At 53.5% G+C, this 19,884-nt stretch overlaps 5 protein-coding genes across 5 annotated transcripts; 1 reads left to right on the forward strand and 4 right to left on the reverse strand.

Annotated features, from left to right (window-relative positions):
* Nucleotides 1-1,006: 1,006 nt before the first annotated feature.
* On the reverse strand, nucleotides 1,007-7,155 carry J4E88_005721 (uncharacterized protein; the record flags this gene model as incomplete). Its single annotated transcript, XM_049399355.1, has 5 exons — nucleotides 1,007-2,189; nucleotides 2,243-2,846; nucleotides 2,893-4,319; nucleotides 4,365-6,974; nucleotides 7,073-7,155. The coding sequence occupies 5 exons, from the start codon at nucleotides 7,153-7,155 to the stop codon at nucleotides 1,007-1,009; spliced, it is 5,907 nt and encodes a 1,968-aa protein (XP_049255146.1).
* A 535-nt stretch (nucleotides 7,156-7,690) lies between these two features.
* Nucleotides 7,691-8,861, forward strand: J4E88_005722 (uncharacterized protein; the record flags this gene model as incomplete). Its single annotated transcript, XM_049399356.1, has 3 exons — nucleotides 7,691-8,204; nucleotides 8,255-8,772; nucleotides 8,823-8,861. The coding sequence occupies 3 exons, from the start codon at nucleotides 7,691-7,693 to the stop codon at nucleotides 8,859-8,861; spliced, it is 1,071 nt and encodes a 356-aa protein (XP_049255147.1).
* Nucleotides 8,862-10,931: 2,070 nt separating this feature from the next.
* Nucleotides 10,932-11,927, reverse strand: J4E88_005723 (uncharacterized protein; the record flags this gene model as incomplete). Its single annotated transcript, XM_049399357.1, has 2 exons — nucleotides 10,932-11,459; nucleotides 11,520-11,927. 2 exons carry the CDS (start codon nucleotides 11,925-11,927, stop codon nucleotides 10,932-10,934), a joined length of 936 nt encoding a protein of 311 aa, XP_049255148.1.
* Nucleotides 11,928-12,957: 1,030 nt separating this feature from the next.
* On the reverse strand, nucleotides 12,958-14,387 carry J4E88_005724 (uncharacterized protein; the record flags this gene model as incomplete). The annotated part of the gene is made up of 2 exons (XM_049399358.1): nucleotides 12,958-14,244; nucleotides 14,379-14,387. The coding sequence occupies 2 exons, from the start codon at nucleotides 14,385-14,387 to the stop codon at nucleotides 12,958-12,960; spliced, it is 1,296 nt and encodes a 431-aa protein (XP_049255149.1).
* Nucleotides 14,388-16,652: 2,265 nt separating this feature from the next.
* On the reverse strand, nucleotides 16,653-18,211 carry DML1 (mtDNA inheritance, partitioning of the mitochondrial organelle; the record flags this gene model as incomplete). The annotated part of the gene is made up of 4 exons (XM_049399359.1): nucleotides 16,653-16,920; nucleotides 17,015-17,580; nucleotides 17,631-18,163; nucleotides 18,208-18,211. 4 exons carry the CDS (start codon nucleotides 18,209-18,211, stop codon nucleotides 16,653-16,655), a joined length of 1,371 nt encoding a protein of 456 aa, XP_049255150.1.
* Between the last annotated feature and the right edge of the window lie 1,673 nt (nucleotides 18,212-19,884).

Below are 19,884 nucleotides of genomic sequence, written 5' to 3' on the forward strand. Positions count from 1 at the left end.
ATAGACAGGTAGGTATACATCAAACCCCACTCCCCATCCGATCACGACCCCCGTTGCCACGTTTACTTTTTCCAAACCACCGTCCTGACAAGCGTACCGAACTATCGTATTCCACAACACCCACCCCACTCCCAATCCACCACGTGCATGAAGACCGATAATGAAATCTGAAAACTCGGAAAGCCGGAAAACTTTCGATCGATGGAACCCGGGTCTTCGCGCAACCCGACGATTGACCAAACCCGCCTTCCGAACAAACTAAGTGTACAATAGAAATCTAACAAAAACGGTCCGATAACATCTATCCACCCAAACTAGAATCACTACCATTCGATGCTTCCAGAACGCATGAAAATACCACCCCCGCTTCATCTTTCATTGAAGTTAGCAACGCTGTCAGTGAGATCAGTGTCATGTCCCCATCACCACGAACCTGTTTCCCGCGCTCCCTCCCATGTCGGAAAAGCTTGACATGTGCCTGAAACACCGCTAGCGAAATGACAGCAAATGTGTTCCTTCGTGGGCGTCAGGGACGCCACAGGCCGCAGAAGCAGGTTGGCGTGCCGCTCAATGTGAAACACGAAGGTCCTGCAGGACCAAGACTTTTTTGCAAGACGGCCTCGGTGGGGTTGTCGGTGAGTGTGAGGTGTTGGTGTAGGAATGGACTGGGCTGGAGCTGGGTTGAATAGAGAATAACCGTCTTGACTTTGGGGCGTGGGAGATGATGATGAGGAGATACGGCGTGTGGAACGGGTGATGGAATGGGATGGAAGGGGATGGTGTAGGTGGATGGGTACTTCAATGATCCCCAATGTCGACTTCGACTTCTACTTCGACTTCTACTTGTTCCCTCATACCGCAACATCTTCAACATACTATAGCTCGACTGATGCTTCAAATGCCCTGATCATCCATCTTCATCATCAAACACCGCAAAAACCCAACATAATACTAAAATGAACATGACACCTCACACACGCTCATTCATTGTTCCTACCCATCTCATCTACTGCGCATGACTCCCCCCAGCAGGCCCGGGCCCCCCAGCGAAATTCATCTGAGCAAGAACATCCCTCCTCCAACTATCATCCTCACTCTCACTAGCCGTAGAATCGCGGTTCGCAACCCGCAAGCCACCGCCTCCACCACCGTTGCCACCTGCTCTGCTGTCATACGAGCCGTGGCTGACATAGCGCGTGACTTCTTCGCCACCGGCGGCGCCGTATCCGGCGTTGTAGCCTTGGCTATGCTGTGAGTCCATTGTCCATGTCTGTTGTTGCTGTTGGTTGTGCTGTTGTTGCATATTGGGATCTTGAGACGAGTTATCGTAAGAAGAGTAAGGTGTGCTATCGCTGTAGAAATCTCTGTTGTTCCACGTTCCGGGGTTGTTTGCGTCGTCGGAGGGTCCTGGACGGAGTACGTCGGGTACTTGGCCGCTTAGGCCGCTACCACTAGACTCATACTGCTGTTGTTGGGGATGGTATGCGTTTTGGTAGTTGCCAGGCTGATGCTGGTGTGCGTTTTCGTGGAAAGGTCCGGCTCGGTCAAGGGGTGAGTAGTCCATTGCCCCGCCGTCGTGTATTTGTAGGTTGGGGAGGAAGGACATGCGGTTGTCTGTTGGTGTGCGGTCGCTGGGGTCGTGGAGTTCGACACCTTGGTACTGGCCGCCTTGTGGGTTTTCGGGTATGCTCTGTGTGTATACGGAAGATTGTTGGCCTGGTTGTGGGGTCATGCCAGGGCTTGTTGACAGCTGTTGCTGTTGTTGTGATAGCGAGAGGCTGTTCATCGTCGCTGTCATGCCGAGCAAGCTTGGTGCTCGAGTGGAACTTGCTTTCATACTTGCTGGTCCCATCCTGCCCATACCCAGCATACTTCCACTCATACTGGCGCGGCCTGCACCAGGCTCTTCGCTGATCATCTGCGCATCCGAGCCGTTGGGATCGCGGATACTGTATTGTGCGATTGTGCGCATCTTCCTCGTCACCCAACCGGCCAGGATCTTGCCTCTTTGCTTCTCTCCGAGCCTGGATCGGTGGAAGTCGCCTTTTTGTACGAAAGATACAATATCGATGACGAGTTGATGTTCGTTCAAGATGGCGTTTACGATGACGGGCACCATACTGGCGAGGAAGTTGCGACGGAAAATTTCCACGACAATAACCACGAGGCCACCTGCTTGGAAGACAGCGCTGAAGATGGTCAGTATGTGTAGAAGTGAGAAGCTAATTAGAGGGGTACGTACCATCCACCAGGAACGATATTCCGGTGGCAGCGCTCTACAGACTGCTCAATGTCCATAGAGAAGTGATTGAGACCATTGACTTCAAAGGTATCACCAATGCTGCCTAGAACGAACAACACTTGCATGTCGACTGGCGCACCGTTGGGGCCTATCGGACGTGTGACGTTGTGTAAGAAGCCCAGATCTCCAGTGCGGACATATCGTACGTTAGGATCTCCGTCGACAGTCCTGCCATTGAAGCGCTCGGCATCCAAGCGTTCTTTCGAGCCGTAGAAGCTGTGTGCGTTCGCTTCAGACTGAACCCAGATCTCACCATACTCGCCGACCAAACAAAGCTGGTTTGTCTCCGGGTTCACGATTGATATCTGAGTACTAACAGGCACCATACCGGAGTCCTGGACTAACAAAGCACCAGGTTCGGTGTCTGGGTCGACAGGCATGATGAGACCTCTTCGAAGGGCACCGACATCGAGATGTAGCTCTATCGGTTCGATGCACATGTATGACCGCGATGCGACCATAGGGTTGAGTACATGTGAGTAGACGGTGTTTATCGCTGTCCGGTCGAGACTTGCTGGGGAGAAGTGTACTCGTACGCGCTGATCTTGTAGATGTTAGCGACCATATAATCATCAACAAGTAATACTTACAAACATCGACACGTGGCCGACCGTCTGTCGCAATCATGAGGTTCTTGAGCTCGTGCAGAGCCATGTTCTTTCCAGCGCCTCGTGCGATAGCGTGATCCAACATTTGGCTCGTCGCATATGCATCCTTGATCTTGTATCTCGACAAGGTCTGGAAGAGGATGTTCGGATTTTGCGCGAAGTCGACAGGTGACACGAGGTATGTTGGTGCTGCAAGAAAGATACCCATGACGCAGGTGTGTATAAAGCCAAGTCCAATGGTACTGCGCACACAACCGAGGACCGGTCTCGTGCTCGTCATCTGACAAGTCTCTTTCTGGACCTTGCACAACGCCATGATCTGGCTGTGGCCCAATTGCACAGCTATGCGTCGTTGATCAGGTGTCCAGTACGTCCATACCAGAACAGGGAAACCAGATTGTATCCAAGCGGGTCGTATCGTCAGCTTAAGATCGCGACAACCACTAGACTGCTTAGGTGGCTTTGTGGTATTGTACATGTTTGGTACGCTGATCTTGAGGATGACTGCCGACTGTTTGATGTGTTGCGATACTTGCTTGACCTTCATGAGGTGGTCAACATCGGCGTTGACGAGGATAGCCTTGACTTTGAAATCGGCAATGATGTGTAGCAGTGCAGGAGCATCTTCGTTCAGCCTGTTCTGGTCAATTGGTGCCATGGGAATGCACACAGCCCCGAGAACGAAGCACGCGTGAACGGCATAGACAAAGTCTTCCGAATGCGTGTACATCAGAAGGAGGTGGTCACCGGTCTGAACCTTGACCTTGTTCTTCAGGTACATTGCGACACCGGCAACCTTCTGGTCGAACTTCTTCCAGTTGACGCCTTTGCCTTCTTTGCCGCGGCCATCGACAGTGCAGTAGGCGAGCTCCTCAGCCTGACGTGATACACGCCATTGCATAAGGTCGTGTATGTTGGAGAACTGGTTAAGAGGTGTTGACGTTCTATCGTCAATAACGACTTCTCTGTGATCCACTCCAGAATATTGCTTGTCCTGCAGCATGAGGAATTGCTGGCGTGCCATTGATGCCTCGTATGACCACATGCCGCCAGCGGGGTCGTCGCCTAGTGCAATATTCTGGACCGACCTCTCCACGCCAAACTTGACGTGAACGCAGGGTAATGAGCCATTGTCAAACTCTCTTCGGCAAAGCATGTTTCCAATCTCTCGTCGGCCATTCTTAATGACTCGGGGAAGCGTGTTTGGTGCTGTGATCATCACACAGTAGACGCGTAGGTGATGCTCTTGATACAGCACTTCCATGCATCGCTCAGATAATGAGTCCAAGAAGGGAATGTCAAGTTGTTGCGGCGGCCCGCCTGGGTTTGTGGGCGCAGTCGATGCGGCTTGTGTTTCAATAAGGATGATAGGCAAGTATTCGCCATTAACGTACGAGTCGAAAGACGAACTACACGGTGTTAGTTTGATCATACATGGATGCGATTACAATTACCAGTCGTAGATCTTGGGCACCGCCTTCATAATGCTGGTGACAAGATGCTGCACGAAGAAATATCGGTGTTCGGCCTCCAGCTGACCATGCTCTACCCATTCGACACGCTGTCGGATGCGGTCCTCGTACAGGCCCAAGACGAAAATTTTGCCTTCTACTACGCATCCGAGCAATCCAGTACGTAGGAATTCAAGTTCGAGCAGTTGTGGTGTTGGGCTACCCTCTACGAAACGATATGGCCGGGCGTGGAATATGGTTTCGGTATGCTTTTGCAGCTGCCAGAAACCTCCAGATAATGATGGCGAGTCTACCCAAATCTCTCCTATCGAGTAGGGGGAGCACAGAAGATTAGTCTCTGGGTCCACGACGGCCAGCGTCGCATCAGGTATCGGGTAACCAAAAGCGCCAACTCTCATAGTGCCGGGCTCGTTCACACGCTTGCTCACTTCCTCTCCTATGGCCAAAACCACGACTTCATTCAACTTCAGTGCTTCTTTGTCCAGCAAGATCTCGGTCAATTCTGTTGGGCTCTTCTTCTTCTTCTCTTTGGTGTTGTTCGTGGTACCCCCTCCGATAAGACTAGAATAGCCATTGGCTGCCGCGGCTTTGTCGTCGACCTCGTCTTCGTTGTCGGATTCCTCTGACACTATGCTCAACGGGCATCCCATGCGCTCTTCGCCGCCTAACCAATCGCGTACTGATATTATCATACCGCCGTGTTCCGGCAAACATAGCATAGGCGCGATGAGCTCTCGTGCTCTGGGGTTCCGTAGGGGTCTAAAATAACGGTCTCCAAGAATCTCGTGGAACTCGCAATCGACCGTGAGCGTGTCGATCAGGCATATTTTCACTGAGCCAAAGTTGGGTTCCGTGTTCTTCTTGAAATTACGAGTAGCCATGGGATCCTGTTGGTAGTTGTATGCAGCGCGCTTGAGACCCGGATAGTCGGCGATCAGTATGTTCGACTTGTACTTGGTGATAAGGTGTGCGTATAGACCAGGAGTCTCCATCGTCGGCGTTTCCAGCCAGACAGTAGTGTGACCGCCATAGACAGCAAACAGGACACTCAGGATGAGACCAGCGCTCTCACGGGGGTCGAGGTAAGAAAGAATGACTTCGGTTGGTGCTCTGTTCTGCACCGGCGCGACGAACTTTCCAGACGAATCCCTCAAGTTGCCGTTGAAAGTATCCTGACTATTCGGGTTGTTGGCGGGTATGGTACTGACCATGGCGCTGATGCAAGCCATCTGATGCATGATGGTGCGATGGCTCAGTACAACACCACGCAAGTCGCCGGTTGGCGCGCGAGAGAACTCAATATATGCGACCTCGGGCACTTGCAGGGCGGGCGTGTCGTCATGCTTCTTGGGGTGGTAACTTCCAAACTCGTTCGTCTTCCACCATTCGACGCCACTCGGCCACTTGAGACGATTCTGGCTAATGTCACGGTGGAAGGCTTTGAGGTTGTTGTCCGTGGTCAGTGCGAGATGTGCTTGGGTTGTGGTCAAGAGGAGGATGAGTTTCTGATAGTCGTCGACGCTATTGATGGGAACTGCTACAACGCCCGCGATGAAGCATCCCATCAAAGCCACGACGAACTCGATGATCTCCGTATCCCTGTATACCAGCGCCACGCGATCGCCCCGATAAAGATTGCTCTTGTCCCTAATAACTTTGGCGACCTTTTCGGCGCGACTGGCCACTTTCTCCCAAGTGATGGAAGCCGTTTCTTTGCCCTTCGCGTCTAGCACCCAGAAAGCGGTAGTCCTCGGCTGTGTACGAGCGCGGTAGCGTAGTACAGCACCGATGTTGTCAAACTTGGACATCTTTATGTTGTGGTTGTGAGGGTCGTATACGTCAAAGGGCAGGTCTCGCGGTTCTAGTGGCATCATCGTGTCTGCAGCACCCACGGGCAGGTCGCTCGGGTTCATCATGGGCGGTGGTATCGCAGCGGTCGGGGAGAAGGCGTCGCCCGTTGAGTAGCGGTTCGGTCCACCGTACGAGTCGCGCTGGTCCTGCATCTGCTGCCCTGTGAAGTCGGAGAAGTAGCCCTGGTTCACGTCCAGCATCGTGCTCCTCCTGCTAGCCTCTCCAGGCGACCCATAGCCATTCTCAAAGCCCTGCTGGGTATCCGGGTTGAAAGCGTAGTTGCCCATCATCGTGGGTTCGCGCGAGTAGGTGTACTCGGGCGTCTGGGGTCGGGGTATGAATGTCTCGCTCCCTTGCGACAATTGGGAGGCATTGCGCTGCAGTGAAGTTGTGCGCAGGCCCAGCTGCTTCTCCTGGAAGCGCCCTACTTGGCTCGGTGGGTATGCCATGTATTGCGAGTTGCCGCCCGCGGTGCTCGTCGAGGAGCTGGGGTAGTGCATCGACGAGCCCATGGTGCCCTGCGGCGAACTGTCATGGTACGAGTCGGGTCGGGGGAGTTCGATGTGCGGCGTCTGTTGGGTCTGCTGTGGGTTTGGCCCAGAGAGGGCGGCGAGGGATGCGCTGCGAGAGCCTGAGCCCTCGCTCTGGGCGGGGCTCTGTCCGCGCAGGTCATGCTGCAGTTGCGCTGAGAAGTCGGGCCCCAGGTACTGCGAGAGGAGGACTGTCTTGCGCTTTTCGTAGCTGTGCGACTCGTTAGCGCACGTGGGGGAGGATGCGAATGTTCAATGCGACAGAGCCAGCGGCAGCAGCCGTGTATATGCATGCGGGAGAGTACCAACCCCTTCTGTGTGATGTCGCCCTCCTCGAGTTCGTGGTCCAGCTCCTGCAGCTTGGCCTGCAACTCCGGGTTCGTCTCGGCCATGGTGTCTCTTTCCTCCGGCGGCGCAGTCAGGTGGAGCGAATGTTGTTAGGCTATGCGGTGGCAATCCGCGACATGCTAAAAGTAAAGATACGAGGCGCCGTGAGCCAATGCGAGGGGGTGAGGGCGAAGGCGCGCGTGAAGAATGGCCAAAAGGGAGTCCCAGATTGGAATAGACCCTGTCGTCGAGTGCCTGGAAGCGCACATTGGCTTCAAACAAGTCAGGTACGCAGGCCACCACCGGACATCCAGTATGACGTTCCTACCCCAGAGCAGCCGCGCCTTCCTCTTGGCGCTCAGTGCCTTCCTCACTGGCCGCCTTAGTCAGCCGGCCGTTCGTCGCTGCCCCTTGCGCGTGGTGGTACCTGCTGCGACATGTGGGTTTGCGCGTTATGCCTCGGCTCGAGGAAGCTGAAGGTGTGCCGGGACGCGCCCGAGTCAAGTAGAGTAATCACCAGCACGCTCTCTTCTTATCTTCTCCTGGCCAACTATCGCTAGACCTCACTACTTGCTTGTTCAGTATCCATAATTCGAGACAATGGCAACACTCATCCGCCCGCCGCCCATTGACCAGTCGCAATCCGAAATCGAAAATGTCCTCGAACTGACACAACTGTCCGACATCGACCCTGACCTCTTCACCAACACGCGCCCACTATGGCATCCCCCGGGTGCGCGCGGCATCTTCGGTGGTGCTGCCATCGCCCAGACGCTCGCTGCAGCCCAAAAGACGGTCGACCCCGAGTTCACTGTGCATTCCATGCACTGCTACTTTGTGCTTGCCGGCAACTCAGAGATACCACTCATATACCACGTAGAGAGAGTACGATCAGGAAAGTCTTACGCGACAAGAACAGTACAAGCGCGCCAACGGGGCAAGGTCATCTTCACGACAACTATGAGTTTTGTGCGCCAGAACAGTGGAGGAGCGAAGAAGGTCGAGCATGTGGTCCCAATGGCCGACGTGCCAGGCCCAGAGGAGGACTCGGACTCAGAGATGCATCCCAGCGGTCACAGTCCGTTCCAGAGCCAGAGGCTGGCGACCGAGAATGGTGAGTGCTTTCACATGTCAAGCGTCATAGCCCAGCCTGACCCCCTCCAGAGGACTCCGACAAACCTCACACCAAGAAGTGCCGCCAATGGGTGAAGGCACGCGGTCGCATCTCCCCCGCCGGAGGCCACGAGGCCCACCTCTCCGCCATCGCCTACATGTCTGACAGCTACTTCATCGGCACCGTCGCGCGCGTCCACAAGCTCTGGCGCTATTCCTCACAACGCAAGAGTGCCGCTAAGTCCAGCATCGGCGAAGACGTGCTCAAGACACTGCTGGAGATGGACGATGCCGAGTTGAAGCGTCAGTCTGTCAGCGAGGCAGACATCAAGCGTATCCAGCGCATCAAGAATGGAGAAGACCCATCGAAAGTCGCGGATGATGTGCCAGAGATTGGCATGATGGTCAGTCTGGACCATACTATTTACTTCCACAACCCCCGTACCTTCAGGGCCGATGAGTGGATCTTCACCGAGACTGAGACACCCTGGGCTGGCGATGGTCGTGGACTCGTCTTCCAGAGGATGTACACGAAAGATGGAACCCTTATCGCAACATGCGTACAAGAGGTAAGATTCTCGCTCCTCCACCATATACTCAGCGATGCTAACATGACCAGGGACTTATTCGACTTAAGCAGAACGACAGCAAGTTGTGAAGACGCAGTCATGTTCCGGTCTTCTTATTTGCGTTCTCACCCACCCGCTTGCATAGACTACATCCTTTATTGATAGATCAATTAGACCTGACCAGACTCTCTGACATCTCGCTCCCTTTTTTCACGCGTTCCCATGAGTCTTCTTGTATACCCAGGCCGACCCGCTTTCCAGCGAACGGGTATGACGTGCTCCAGCTCACCCGCTCGATATTCACTTAGCGCATAGTGTGCGTTCGTACCCACGAATGAGTATCGAGATCACGATGACTGGATACGATCAACCAGCGAGGACCCAAGGATCTAGCACACGTGTCACCGCAGCCCGTTGGCCCTAGAGAAGCAGAACAAAGGACCAGAGCTCACAGCACCCATAGCTCCTTCCACCGAACTCAGGAATGAACATCGTGGCTTTTGTGGCACCTTCCAAGTACCACCACACACGTGCAATGACCGGAGGCGATGGCTAGCGTGGCTTCGTTGACGCATACTTATGCCACACGGTCGCCGCTGCCTTCTTGACATGACGCTTCCCGAGCTCTCACTCCCTCACGACGCGTGGTCATCCTCACACAACCACCCACTCATACAACACATGACACCATGGAGTCCACTCGAACTACAGCTGCGGACACAGTGCTGCCCGTGCCGGAGCGGGTGAGTCGCAGGCCTCAACCCCGACGTAGGTGGCAACTACAGAGTGCGGTTGGGCATGGGGCTCACGTTGAGTCTTCGTATACGAGGTCATGGCTGTGTATGAGTCGGAGGTGAGTATAAATTTTTACGTTCTTGATGAAGATGTGTTTCTTTTCTGCACGCAGAGTTCGGTGTACACTATCATCATATACAGGAATTACGAACAATTACAAGCGGAAATCGGCACTGCACGACGAACTCTACACTCATCGATTGAGCCATTGTAAAGGACGAGTTGCCGGATTCACAAAACCTCACCATGGCGGAGCCCCAAGCAGAGACCTATTCATTTCACTCAAAGGAATGGTTCGATGCAGTTCCGACAGCAGAACAAAAGAATTTTTACAAAGGCCCTGCGAGTAACTGGATCACGTCCAGTTGGCCCAACATCACTGGCGATCCTGACTATGAATCTGCTCGTCGCTTCGGACATACGACTCATCCCGGTTGGATTCGGAGATTCTTCCAGTGGTCTTTCGACGGTGAATGGCAGGCATCCGGGACTATCGAAGACGAAGCGACTCTCAAAGAAAAGAAGAAGAAAGCCGTCCTTCTTCCGAGCGTTCCTGGCGATTTTGCACCCTGTTCAGACAACCAAAGGGTAATGAGCTTCTGGGTCTCTAGCGATCCAGATGGCTTGGGCTTGAGGATGATCGATTCGACAGGAACCATCCCACATTGTGACATTCAACTTGGACGTGTGTAGCCATACTGGCTCTGAAATTCAAGACTGGGTACTGACTGACCGCAGTGTTCGTCGCCTGCAAGATGTACGAAAAGAGAGAACAATGGATCAAGAACGACTTTGAGTGCCAGACAATCACGCGAAAAGAATTGGGCCTCGAAAGGTACATAACTAGTCGCGAAACTGAAGGAGACAAAGACAGAATCAAGGCGTTTCTAGACAGCGTGGAGAACGGAATTCCAGAGATAACGATCAGAGGGCGACGTCATGAGCGGACGTCAACACCAGAATCGGCGATACTGACAGCGTTCACGGCAGTTAACACGTACGAATCCTTCTATGGGCTCCGTCGACCTGAATAAGGGGCAGTGGTTCTTTGCTCCATGGCTTCTGGTCACATCTTACTCTTTCTTATAGTGTGGCAGCATGTTGCGACACTGTCTTCACCGAGTTGCAATCTCCTATGATATGTTTCCAAAAACTAGTTGTACCAAAATTCGTTACAAAAAACCAGCTGTTTCCACACCGTCTTTACCGAATTGCGATCTCGTATGATGTGTTTCCAAAATCTGTTTGCACCAAAAGTCGAGACAATAAGCCAGTGATCACCATACGTGCTCAACCATCGAAGCGAGATCAGATATTCATATTCCGAATTCCATTTCATGTCCAATCATTACTCATCACATCCCCTAGTTCGTAAAATCCTTCTTCGGCGCCTCCCCCTCCTCCTTCCCACTGCCATACTTCCTCACATGCTCCTTATTCGCCCCCTTATCCTGTTCAAACTCCTTCAACTCAGGCGCACTCATATGCTTAACCACATTATCCGCCTGCCACTTCTTAAAGCTAAACCCCACCCCCTCATGACTATAATCCTTATCATTCGCCTGATCCTTATGGTACTTCACCTGCATAAACTCCGTGTCCCTCGTGTCCGGATCCAGACTCAGCGATACCAGGCCAGTGATGGTAGCGGTCTTTGGGATGAGTTTGAAGGTCCAGGACTGCTTGTTTTTGAATTGGATCATTTCGGAGTCTGAGCGGATTACTTGGTAGGATTCGTTGATGGAGGCGTTGAAGAGTTTGGGGAGGGCGAACCATTGGCCGGCCATTTTGTAGCGGTCGTTGGCGTAGACGAATTGGTCGTCGTAGACGCAGTCTGGGGTATAGCGTTTTACGCGCTCGATTGTAGGCTGGCAGGAGTAGAGGGCGATGATCTGGGGAGTGGGATGTTAGTCTTTGTGTTTGAATGGGTGTTGCAAGAGAGGTGGGCTTACGTCGTCGACTAAGGCCTGGCGTTGCGGGCTGAGCTTGATGCTCTTGCTTGGGTCGGGCTCGTAGTCTTCGCTCGTAGCCGTCTGTCTGGGCTCAAACTGCTCCCCGGGCGCATCGCTCGTCTTGGGGAAACCTGAGTTCCCGCTGCTGACGATATCGCCCGTGGCCTGTCCGCTGGTTGAAGTCGACATTTCTGCTCTTTGCTGTCCGGCTGCTAGTCGCGGAGGTGGGTTGCTACCGCTTGGATTGGATTTCTGCTCTGCGTTCCAAAGCTGCACGGTAAGTGCTTTCTGAGGATGCTTGAGAGCGGGTTTACTGATAAAGTTCTTGAGATTGGTTGAGAGGAGCTTGGAGCGAGAGCCACTGGTTGCTGCAGGCATGGAGTTTGGGTTGTCGGAAGCTGAATCCATTGACGCGGTTGTGTACTATATACGTGTAGGCCTATGTTGACGCGTGCATGCGTGAGCGTAAGATGACGACAGTGTTAATTGACGGTGGTGCTAGATGCGGGAGTCGATGATTCATGGACTCGAAGATCGGGAGATCCAAATGTTCACGCGCGCGTTTTGGTGTAGGAAAAGGATGGGGGGTGGGCGCCGTGACCTGCATCTTGATCTGGGCCCTAACATGGGATTTCAGGGCAGATTTGTGGAGAAGCGTTGCGTATGCCATGGGATTTGGATGTGTCGAGGGGTGCGGGTAAGGCTGATCGGCATCTTTCGGGTGTTGCGGCATGACGTATGGTAAACTTCCTTTTCAGGCAACTTCGGATTGCTGTCGATGGCGGTGTTAGCGTGTATACGCGCGCTGACCCCTGGAGCGATCAGCCTGATCCGGCCTACCAGCCTCGCCGCACCTGCGCGTTCCCTACGCGTCAAAAGAGTCAGAATGACAATAACGACGCGAGTCACCATCATCATGAAGTACGGAACCCACAAGCCATACAACGGAAAGCAGTACGATCGACTCAACCAACAAAAAGCGCGTCGCGCAAGTCAAGCACTCGAATGTACTTTCTCAGAAGCCGGTTAACCTCGTGATAGATTACTACTACAGTTACATGAGCTATCTAGATTCCAATCAGAAGGCCACCGTCATTACTTTTTGTTCGATACATTACTCCAAACCATTCCGCGCAGTCGCGTATCGCAGGACACTGTAATAAATGCTTGCTGATAGGGCGCATACAAAACGCTCATGGCCAAGCCATGTGACGCATTCGCCATGACCGGGCCACGCCACCGAAGAAGAGTAGTAAAGGTCATTAGTGATTACAAGAGAACGTCGTAATGCGTTGCCCGTCTATCCTCCGTGTGCCCGTGTCGTCGTTGTGTGGGGGATTAAAAGGGGGTTGGGTGAAGTCTTGCGATGAAGGAGAGTAAGAAAAGCGAAAAGTGTGCTTTTGTACATCTTGTACAAAGTGTGGTAAGAGTCGACCGCTTAGACGAAGTAAGCGAGAGCGGCAGCACCGGCCATGAAGGCAGCGAGGGGCTTGGTGGAGCTAGCAGCGCCAGTGTACTCGGGGTAGCCAGGGGAGGTAGCGGATGAGGCGTGTCCAATGGATGATGAGGCGGTACCGACGGGTGTGGAGGCGTGAGAGGAGGCAGGGGGGACAACGACAGTGGTGGTCTCCTCAGCAGGAGGAGGAGGGGCGTATCCGGAGGAAGACGCCTCGGGGACGACGGGAGTGGAAGTCTCCGGGATGGGCACAGACTCAGTGATAACAGGAGGAGGAGGAACGGCGTATCCGGAGGAAGACGCCTCCGGGACGACGGGAGTGGAAGTCTCAGGGATGGGGAAAGACTCAGTGATAACAGGGGGGATGGGCACCGACGAGGTGACGACGGGAGGGACCACAGGGTAGGTGGAAACCGCTGGAATGGGCACAGACTCCGTGATGACGGGAGGGACGACTGGGTAGGTGGAAACCTCCGGTACAGGTACAGACGAAGTGACGACGGGAGGGACGACTGGGTAGGTGGAAACCTCCGGGACGGGTACAGACGAGGTGACGACGGGAGGGACCACAGGGTAAGTGGAAGCCTCGGGTACGTAAGGAGTGGAGCTGGGAGGAATGACAATAGTCGAGGTGATGGTGACCTCAGTGGTGCTGGAGACCTCTGGCACGTAAGGCTTGGAGCTCGAGTATGGCACGTAGGGCTTGGAGCTCGAGTACGGCACGGTGATGGTCTCAGTCTCCGGGCAGGGAGAGCTGGAGCTCACGGGTGGTACGTAGATGGAGGTGGACGTAACGACCGGGGGAGTGTAGGTCGAAGTCACAACCGGAGGAGTGTAGGTCGACGTAACGACTGGAGGAGTGTAGATTGACGTCTTAACGGGGGGAGTGTAGGTGGAGGATGGCACAACAGGTGTGCTTGACTCCGGGCACGGGGTGCTGGAACTCGCGGGCGGGGTGTAGATGGAAGTGGACGTAACGACTGGCGGCGTGTAGGTCGAAGTTACAACCGGAGGAGTGTAGGTCGACGTCTTCACCGGAGGAGTGTAGGTAGAGGACGGCACAACAGGGGTGCTCGACTCCGGGCAAGGCGTGCTGGAGGAGACATGGGGGACGCTTGAAGACTCATGGACCGGGTAGCTGGAGGTGACGACAGGCGGGACGTAAGTCGAAGAGGTCACAACCGGAGGCATGCTGCTGCTCTCTTCCTCGCAAGGAGTGCTGGAGGCCTCGTAGGGCTTGCTCACAGATGGAGAGGCACCGTATCCGGACTACATATTGTTAGAGCTGAACGCTTCAAAAGCTAACAGTACTTGTGTTAACATACAGAGGAAGGCACAGCGTAGCCGTCGCTGCTGGAGGCGCCGTAGCCGCCACCGTAGGGAGCAGCGTAGACAGCGCCCACAAGGGCCATCGTTGCCAAGGAGTATCTCATCTTGTTCTGACGAGAGGTGTTGGATGTATTAAGGAGTAAACAGTATTACTAGGTAATGGGTGCGAAGCGAAAGTAACAGAGCAACCGTAACGAAAGAGCTGCTGTGTTGAAGATCGAAGACTTGATGAAGCTTGAGAGGCACGATATATGAGACTGAGGAGGAATGCGAACCTAATATACTCATTAGAAGAGGCGGGATCTTCACACCCTACCAGCCTTCTGCTCTGCCCTACCCATGGGAAAGCCACAACAGGGTCGCATCCACGCACGACGGTTGAGGGGCTCCGAAGTAGTTCCCCACATTCATCCGGACGTTTTTAGTTCCAAATCACCTCAAGTCGATCACGTTCGTAGTCTCGGCCATACCACGGGATGAGGCTCTCTCAGTATGGCAGGCGTCTCTAAGAACGTTTGCTGGCCAAGTTTACCCTAGCAACCGGCTGCAAAAGATCGCTAGTCAGCGAACGACTTACCTAAATCGTAGCTGCATGCATAAGGCTACCAGGATAATCGGTGGTTAGGAGAACACGACGCCCTGCCTTCTCATGCATGCTGACTTGGTGACCGTTTTGGTAGCCGCAGAGGTTGGAACTTACAGCTGTATTCCAGCCACCCCACAAACCAACGGTGAGTGGCAGTGACATAACGTTGTCCAAACATGGCATAAGTCTTCAGCCGCACCAATGAAACGCCATCGAACCGTTTTCCTGTATTCAATGTGTCACCGGGAAACACGAGGGTCATTCTGTGAGTCCGAAATCCAAACAACCAGGTATATTTGCGCGGACTGCAGGGCCGCTAAGACATCGTGGGCTTTGGTCTGTCGTGAACACGAGCTGTGCACCAGCACAGTGGGACTTCGGCTGACGGCGGTCTCAGTGGAAGCTTGGAAGATTGTCTATACTATTGTCCTAGCATGACAGCGATAAACAAGCTTCCTTGGGCGTATTGTTGAGAAACTGTACAATGTTGCGACCCTGCACTGTAGCAAGGATTATCTTACATCATCCCGAGAATTGCGCGTGTATTGGGACGCGCTGACCAAACTTTCCACCTCTTTGCACGCGACAGAACTGTAGTAATGAGAGTTGTGCATGGCGCGGACTCTCCTCCGTTTGTTTGCCGTCCTTGGGCGCATGGCCGGTCTCAATCAATAGCTTTGAGCGTTTGAACCGGCCACTGTCAGGAGCTAAGACGGTGGCTTGCAGGCGTGTTTATTGAAAATCCAGGGTGTTTCCATATCGTGAACTTTTCGGCGCATTGCAATTGGCGGACTCATTGGAGGCTGGTAGTGTCCCAGCCAGACTGCTGCAACGTTCGCATGCCTCGCTACCCCGCGTTACCCCGATCAGTGGGCAATCGCAGTAAGAATCAGAGTTTTCCTGACTGTCATTGTACGACCGGCTGCGCGTCAGCTTACGGCAGCTGTAGATAGTTCCTGCAGCAGCTGCCGCCGCCGTTCGGAAAGTCATGAGCTGATTGCGACTGGCCCCAAGCTAGCAAGGACGCCCAGCCGTATCGTGCATCGCAGTCAAATTTGGGTTCCAGACGACCGTTGTTGTGGTGTTCGGGCGAGCAAGAGCTGCCGCGCACACCTGCAGTTTAGCTACCCGGCGCTTCGTACAAGCGTCCGCGAACGCGTAAAGGTTCAGCGGCAGGCTCCACCCTGCATACGCGCGAGGCAGTAAAACCTTCACCAATATCACCAGGTCATGTCTTGGCCCACCAGCAGATCGCGGCCTTAATCCCGCTCAGTCCGAAGTTCGGCTTGCGATCAGGAAAGAGAGGTCTCTTAACAGCGCAAAACTTGCAAAGGGTTGCCCTGGCGATCAAGCCCGAACTGCGGCGTAACGAAGCACCATGCATAACGACTTGTTCAGTATGATGTCAGTATGGGGTTTCGTCGCATGCTCTTCCTAAGCCGAGCTCGATGGGGTCTGATGCCTTCCACGTTCGGGGTTCCCTGTACCGTCGTGGCGGCAGCTCAACATCCGTCAGATGTCGCAGTGCTTGCTCAGTGATGAAAAGTTCTTCGAGCACAGAAATTCCGGCCCTGTACATCCGCTACGAATCGCGCAAAGGTATGTGTTGTATTGGTGTCACCAGAGTGTTGTGTCGCAGATCAATCGGTCGTGTCTGACGGTAATATCCTTGTGTATTGAGGCCGGTGGCAGACGCGCTGTCGTTTCCACGAAGACACTGTGCGCCAGCCACGCGTCAAGAAGCTGGCTCGTTGCAATGCGACTAATCGTCGTCATCGCTTTCTGATCCACTATCCCAGCCTTCATCGTATTCTTCCGCGAGGACTTGTAAGCCGTTGCATAGCGCTTCCTTTTCTTCAATCCCGCCCATTCGCTTGACGATCTGCTCGACTGCTCGGATCTGATCAGCGACAGTGGTACTTGTCGTCAGCCCCGTATGTACAGCCAGCTTAGTGGAGTGACCGGACCCTACGTCCAGCATCGAACGAGGAAAGCTGTCAAGCAAAGGAAATAGTAGCGGTGCAGCAAATCTGAAACGCGTCAGCCTGGATTCCACGTTTTGCGCCCAGTTTGCAAGCGCCGATAACACGATGTGCGCATCCTTGGTGATGAACTGATACATACCTTTGTACTGCTGGTCCACTATCGAACCTGTCATGAGGATCACGTTCGTTATCTTCAGACAGGGCCCACTCTCCACGAGAAGCCTCCGCTCGCCCAAAAACGTGCTCTTTCTTTCCTTTCCTGGTGGCCGTTCTATAATCGCGAGTGAAGGTATCAATGTCGAAATGGCTGAGTCGATCGTCGCCCTCACTTGTCTGCCTTGATGTCATGGAACCAACATTTTCCGCTTTCTCGGCTTCATCGAAAGCCTTATCAGACAGTACCTCCGGATCTGCAGCACTCATCTCGAGCTTCGCTATACGTCGTTTCCCGGTACTGTTGATAGTGTTTTCCAAGTCTTGAAGCGTTCCGCGTCCGCCCAAAGATGCTCTCAAACGTGAGGATATGGTCATGCTTTCCAGACCCATGACTTGTAAAGCTGCAATATGCCAGGGAGAAGTTACATCTAACGATAGATAGCCCGGTAATTTAGCAGGGCTGTTTGACATCGGGACGTACACTGACGACTGTTCTCCAAGTATTTGAAGAGATCGCGCAGAGTTCGCTACTTGTTGTATGCGTCTTTCCTGCTCCATGTTAGTCTTTACTCCTTTCCAGAAACTTGAATAGAACCTACTCGAGGGGTCGATGAGTTGGCACCATGGTCACCTAAGCCCCACGTCCAAATGCTCATCTTGCCGTACTCGTCTCTGAGCCTCTCGAGCCATCCCGAAGCCCAACCGCCCCAGGCGTCATCAACACCCGTGAATATCTGGAGCCCTTGAATGCCATCACATTCTTCGACGAATGGTCGTAGATCTCTGTCAACCAGATCTACTTCCCTTTCAAGCTTCTCGAAAAGCTCCATGCCTACGTCCCAGCTCTCAAAGGGCATGAGCTTGTCGTTGACGTCGAACTCCGACAGCTGGACAATGGACTTTGGATGATAGTAGACACGGCTATAATCTGACCAGTATCTGACAGACGATGTGCTGAGTGGGGGAGGCTGTAGGCCGGCATCGAGGTGCTCTTGATAGGTGGATTGTGGGATAGTCTCTGTTGCACGCTGTACAACAGGCTTCGATGGCCAGACACCGTTCTGATCTAATATGCTTCTGTCGTCTTCGGCCTCGTACAGGGCATTGATCTTTCTCATGCTACCAAAAGCACCTTTGAGATCGTATATGAGCGTTCTTGGCGTGAAAGTATCGGACCCATCTGGAGCAACACCCGGCCTAAACAATATGTCATGATTCACAGGTGACTCTGGCTCGGGCGGGTATGTGAAGTAGGACTCCTGCGATAATATTAGATGAGGCGGCGGGACGCTAAAAATCGCGACTTACTTGTGTGTTCCAGAAGTGAGTGCCCAGGTAGTTGCTCTGCTTGCCGAACTGTAAAGTCACGATTTCGTGCATGGCGACGAATGAGTAGTAGTCTGTTCAAGGGAACGGATACATATACGATGCGTTGCTGTTGATGTACGAGCGAGAGATGAGCTGACTGGCGATGGTGCAGACGGAGATAAACGGTGATTGGTGAGATCAAGCTCTGTCATTTGCCCCGCACGTGCACACGCGATGAGGAAAGAGCGATACCCCACCGCGACGTCCCAATCCACAACCTATTATCATAAGACTCGTTTTCTTTTGGCTATATCATGCCTTGGAGGTGCACACCGTGTTCCAAATTAACATAGCATAAATAGTGTTGTGATGGTATCCTCATGGTATGCTATGGATGTTAGGTGCGATAATGAAAAGGCCATGTCTTGATGAATCTTTCCGTAGAGTCCGTGAGGTCTACGAGGTCTGCAGGCCGATCATTCTAGATGCTATTGAGAGCAAATCGCTCGCTGAGCTGGATGACCATGACCAGGGAGGGCGCAAAGTACTGGCGGTAGCTAAACCCTGGAAGCTCCTGCTAATTACAGAGCGGTTCAATGTTCAGACACAGAACTATCAGAGAACTCATTAGCGGGCATGATGAGGCGGGCAAAAGATCGGGTTTGGGGTGATTTACACATAGTCCATTCGGAGTGTATAGTATGAAGGTACGCCTACCAGAGATCGAAAGGCGCTCTCTCATCAATCACGAATGTATCAGGTAGACCCATGCACACTCTCCACCCATGTTCATCACATCGTTCCCTCTTCGCTCGCCAAATCGTGCTCTCGTTATATAACCGAGCAGGTGGTATCGACGCTCAGCTGGAACTTGGTATCGTGTCACGAGTATGCCTGCGCGCTTGCAAAACGATCGTGTTCTACGGCTGCGAGTGCGGTCTGCGAGATGATCAGTGTCCCGGCTACATTTAGTGCTCGGTCTTCAGAGAAAGCTTGGGCGATAAGCCCTCTACCGTCCACTTGTCTGGCACGTAGCATCCATCAGGCAGTTGCCCGACTGTAGTCCATGCCATGTCCTACGACAAGCCAGCGGCAACTGTGTACTACAGGAGCACTTACAGCGGCGCGTCGCTACTCTAGCATGTGCGGAGACCAAGGCCAAACGGCAGGTCGTCTCCACGGTAGTGCGTACCCTGTGCAGGAGAGCAAGCTCCTCAAGCCTATAGCGACAGTGGCTTTTCTACGCGCCTAGCCGAAGCATCGACCCATAATCCCAGCGACATGGCTTTGTATATGCCCCGAGACCTGTTCTAGGCGGGTTGCGCTGGCCAGCTTGCGCGGAAGTTGTCATTCTGGTCCAGCTGCACTGTCGGCTGCCGAACCGACACAAGGTTCCCGCATGTCATGCCCCATGTATGGTTGTAGACCCGCCATTGCGGTCTTTGTCAACACAGGGTGGATCTTGCGGTGTCCACCCGATATCGCGACGTATCAGAGGCTGTGTCCCGTTTGTGACAGGTCGTTTCGACGTAGGTGTTGAGCGCG

This window comes from Alternaria novae-zelandiae (genome assembly GCF_023758075.1).
Source record: "Alternaria novae-zelandiae strain BMP 2774 chromosome Unknown scaffold_10, whole genome shotgun sequence".
Lineage (NCBI taxonomy): Eukaryota > Fungi > Ascomycota > Dothideomycetes > Pleosporales > Pleosporaceae > Alternaria > Alternaria novae-zelandiae.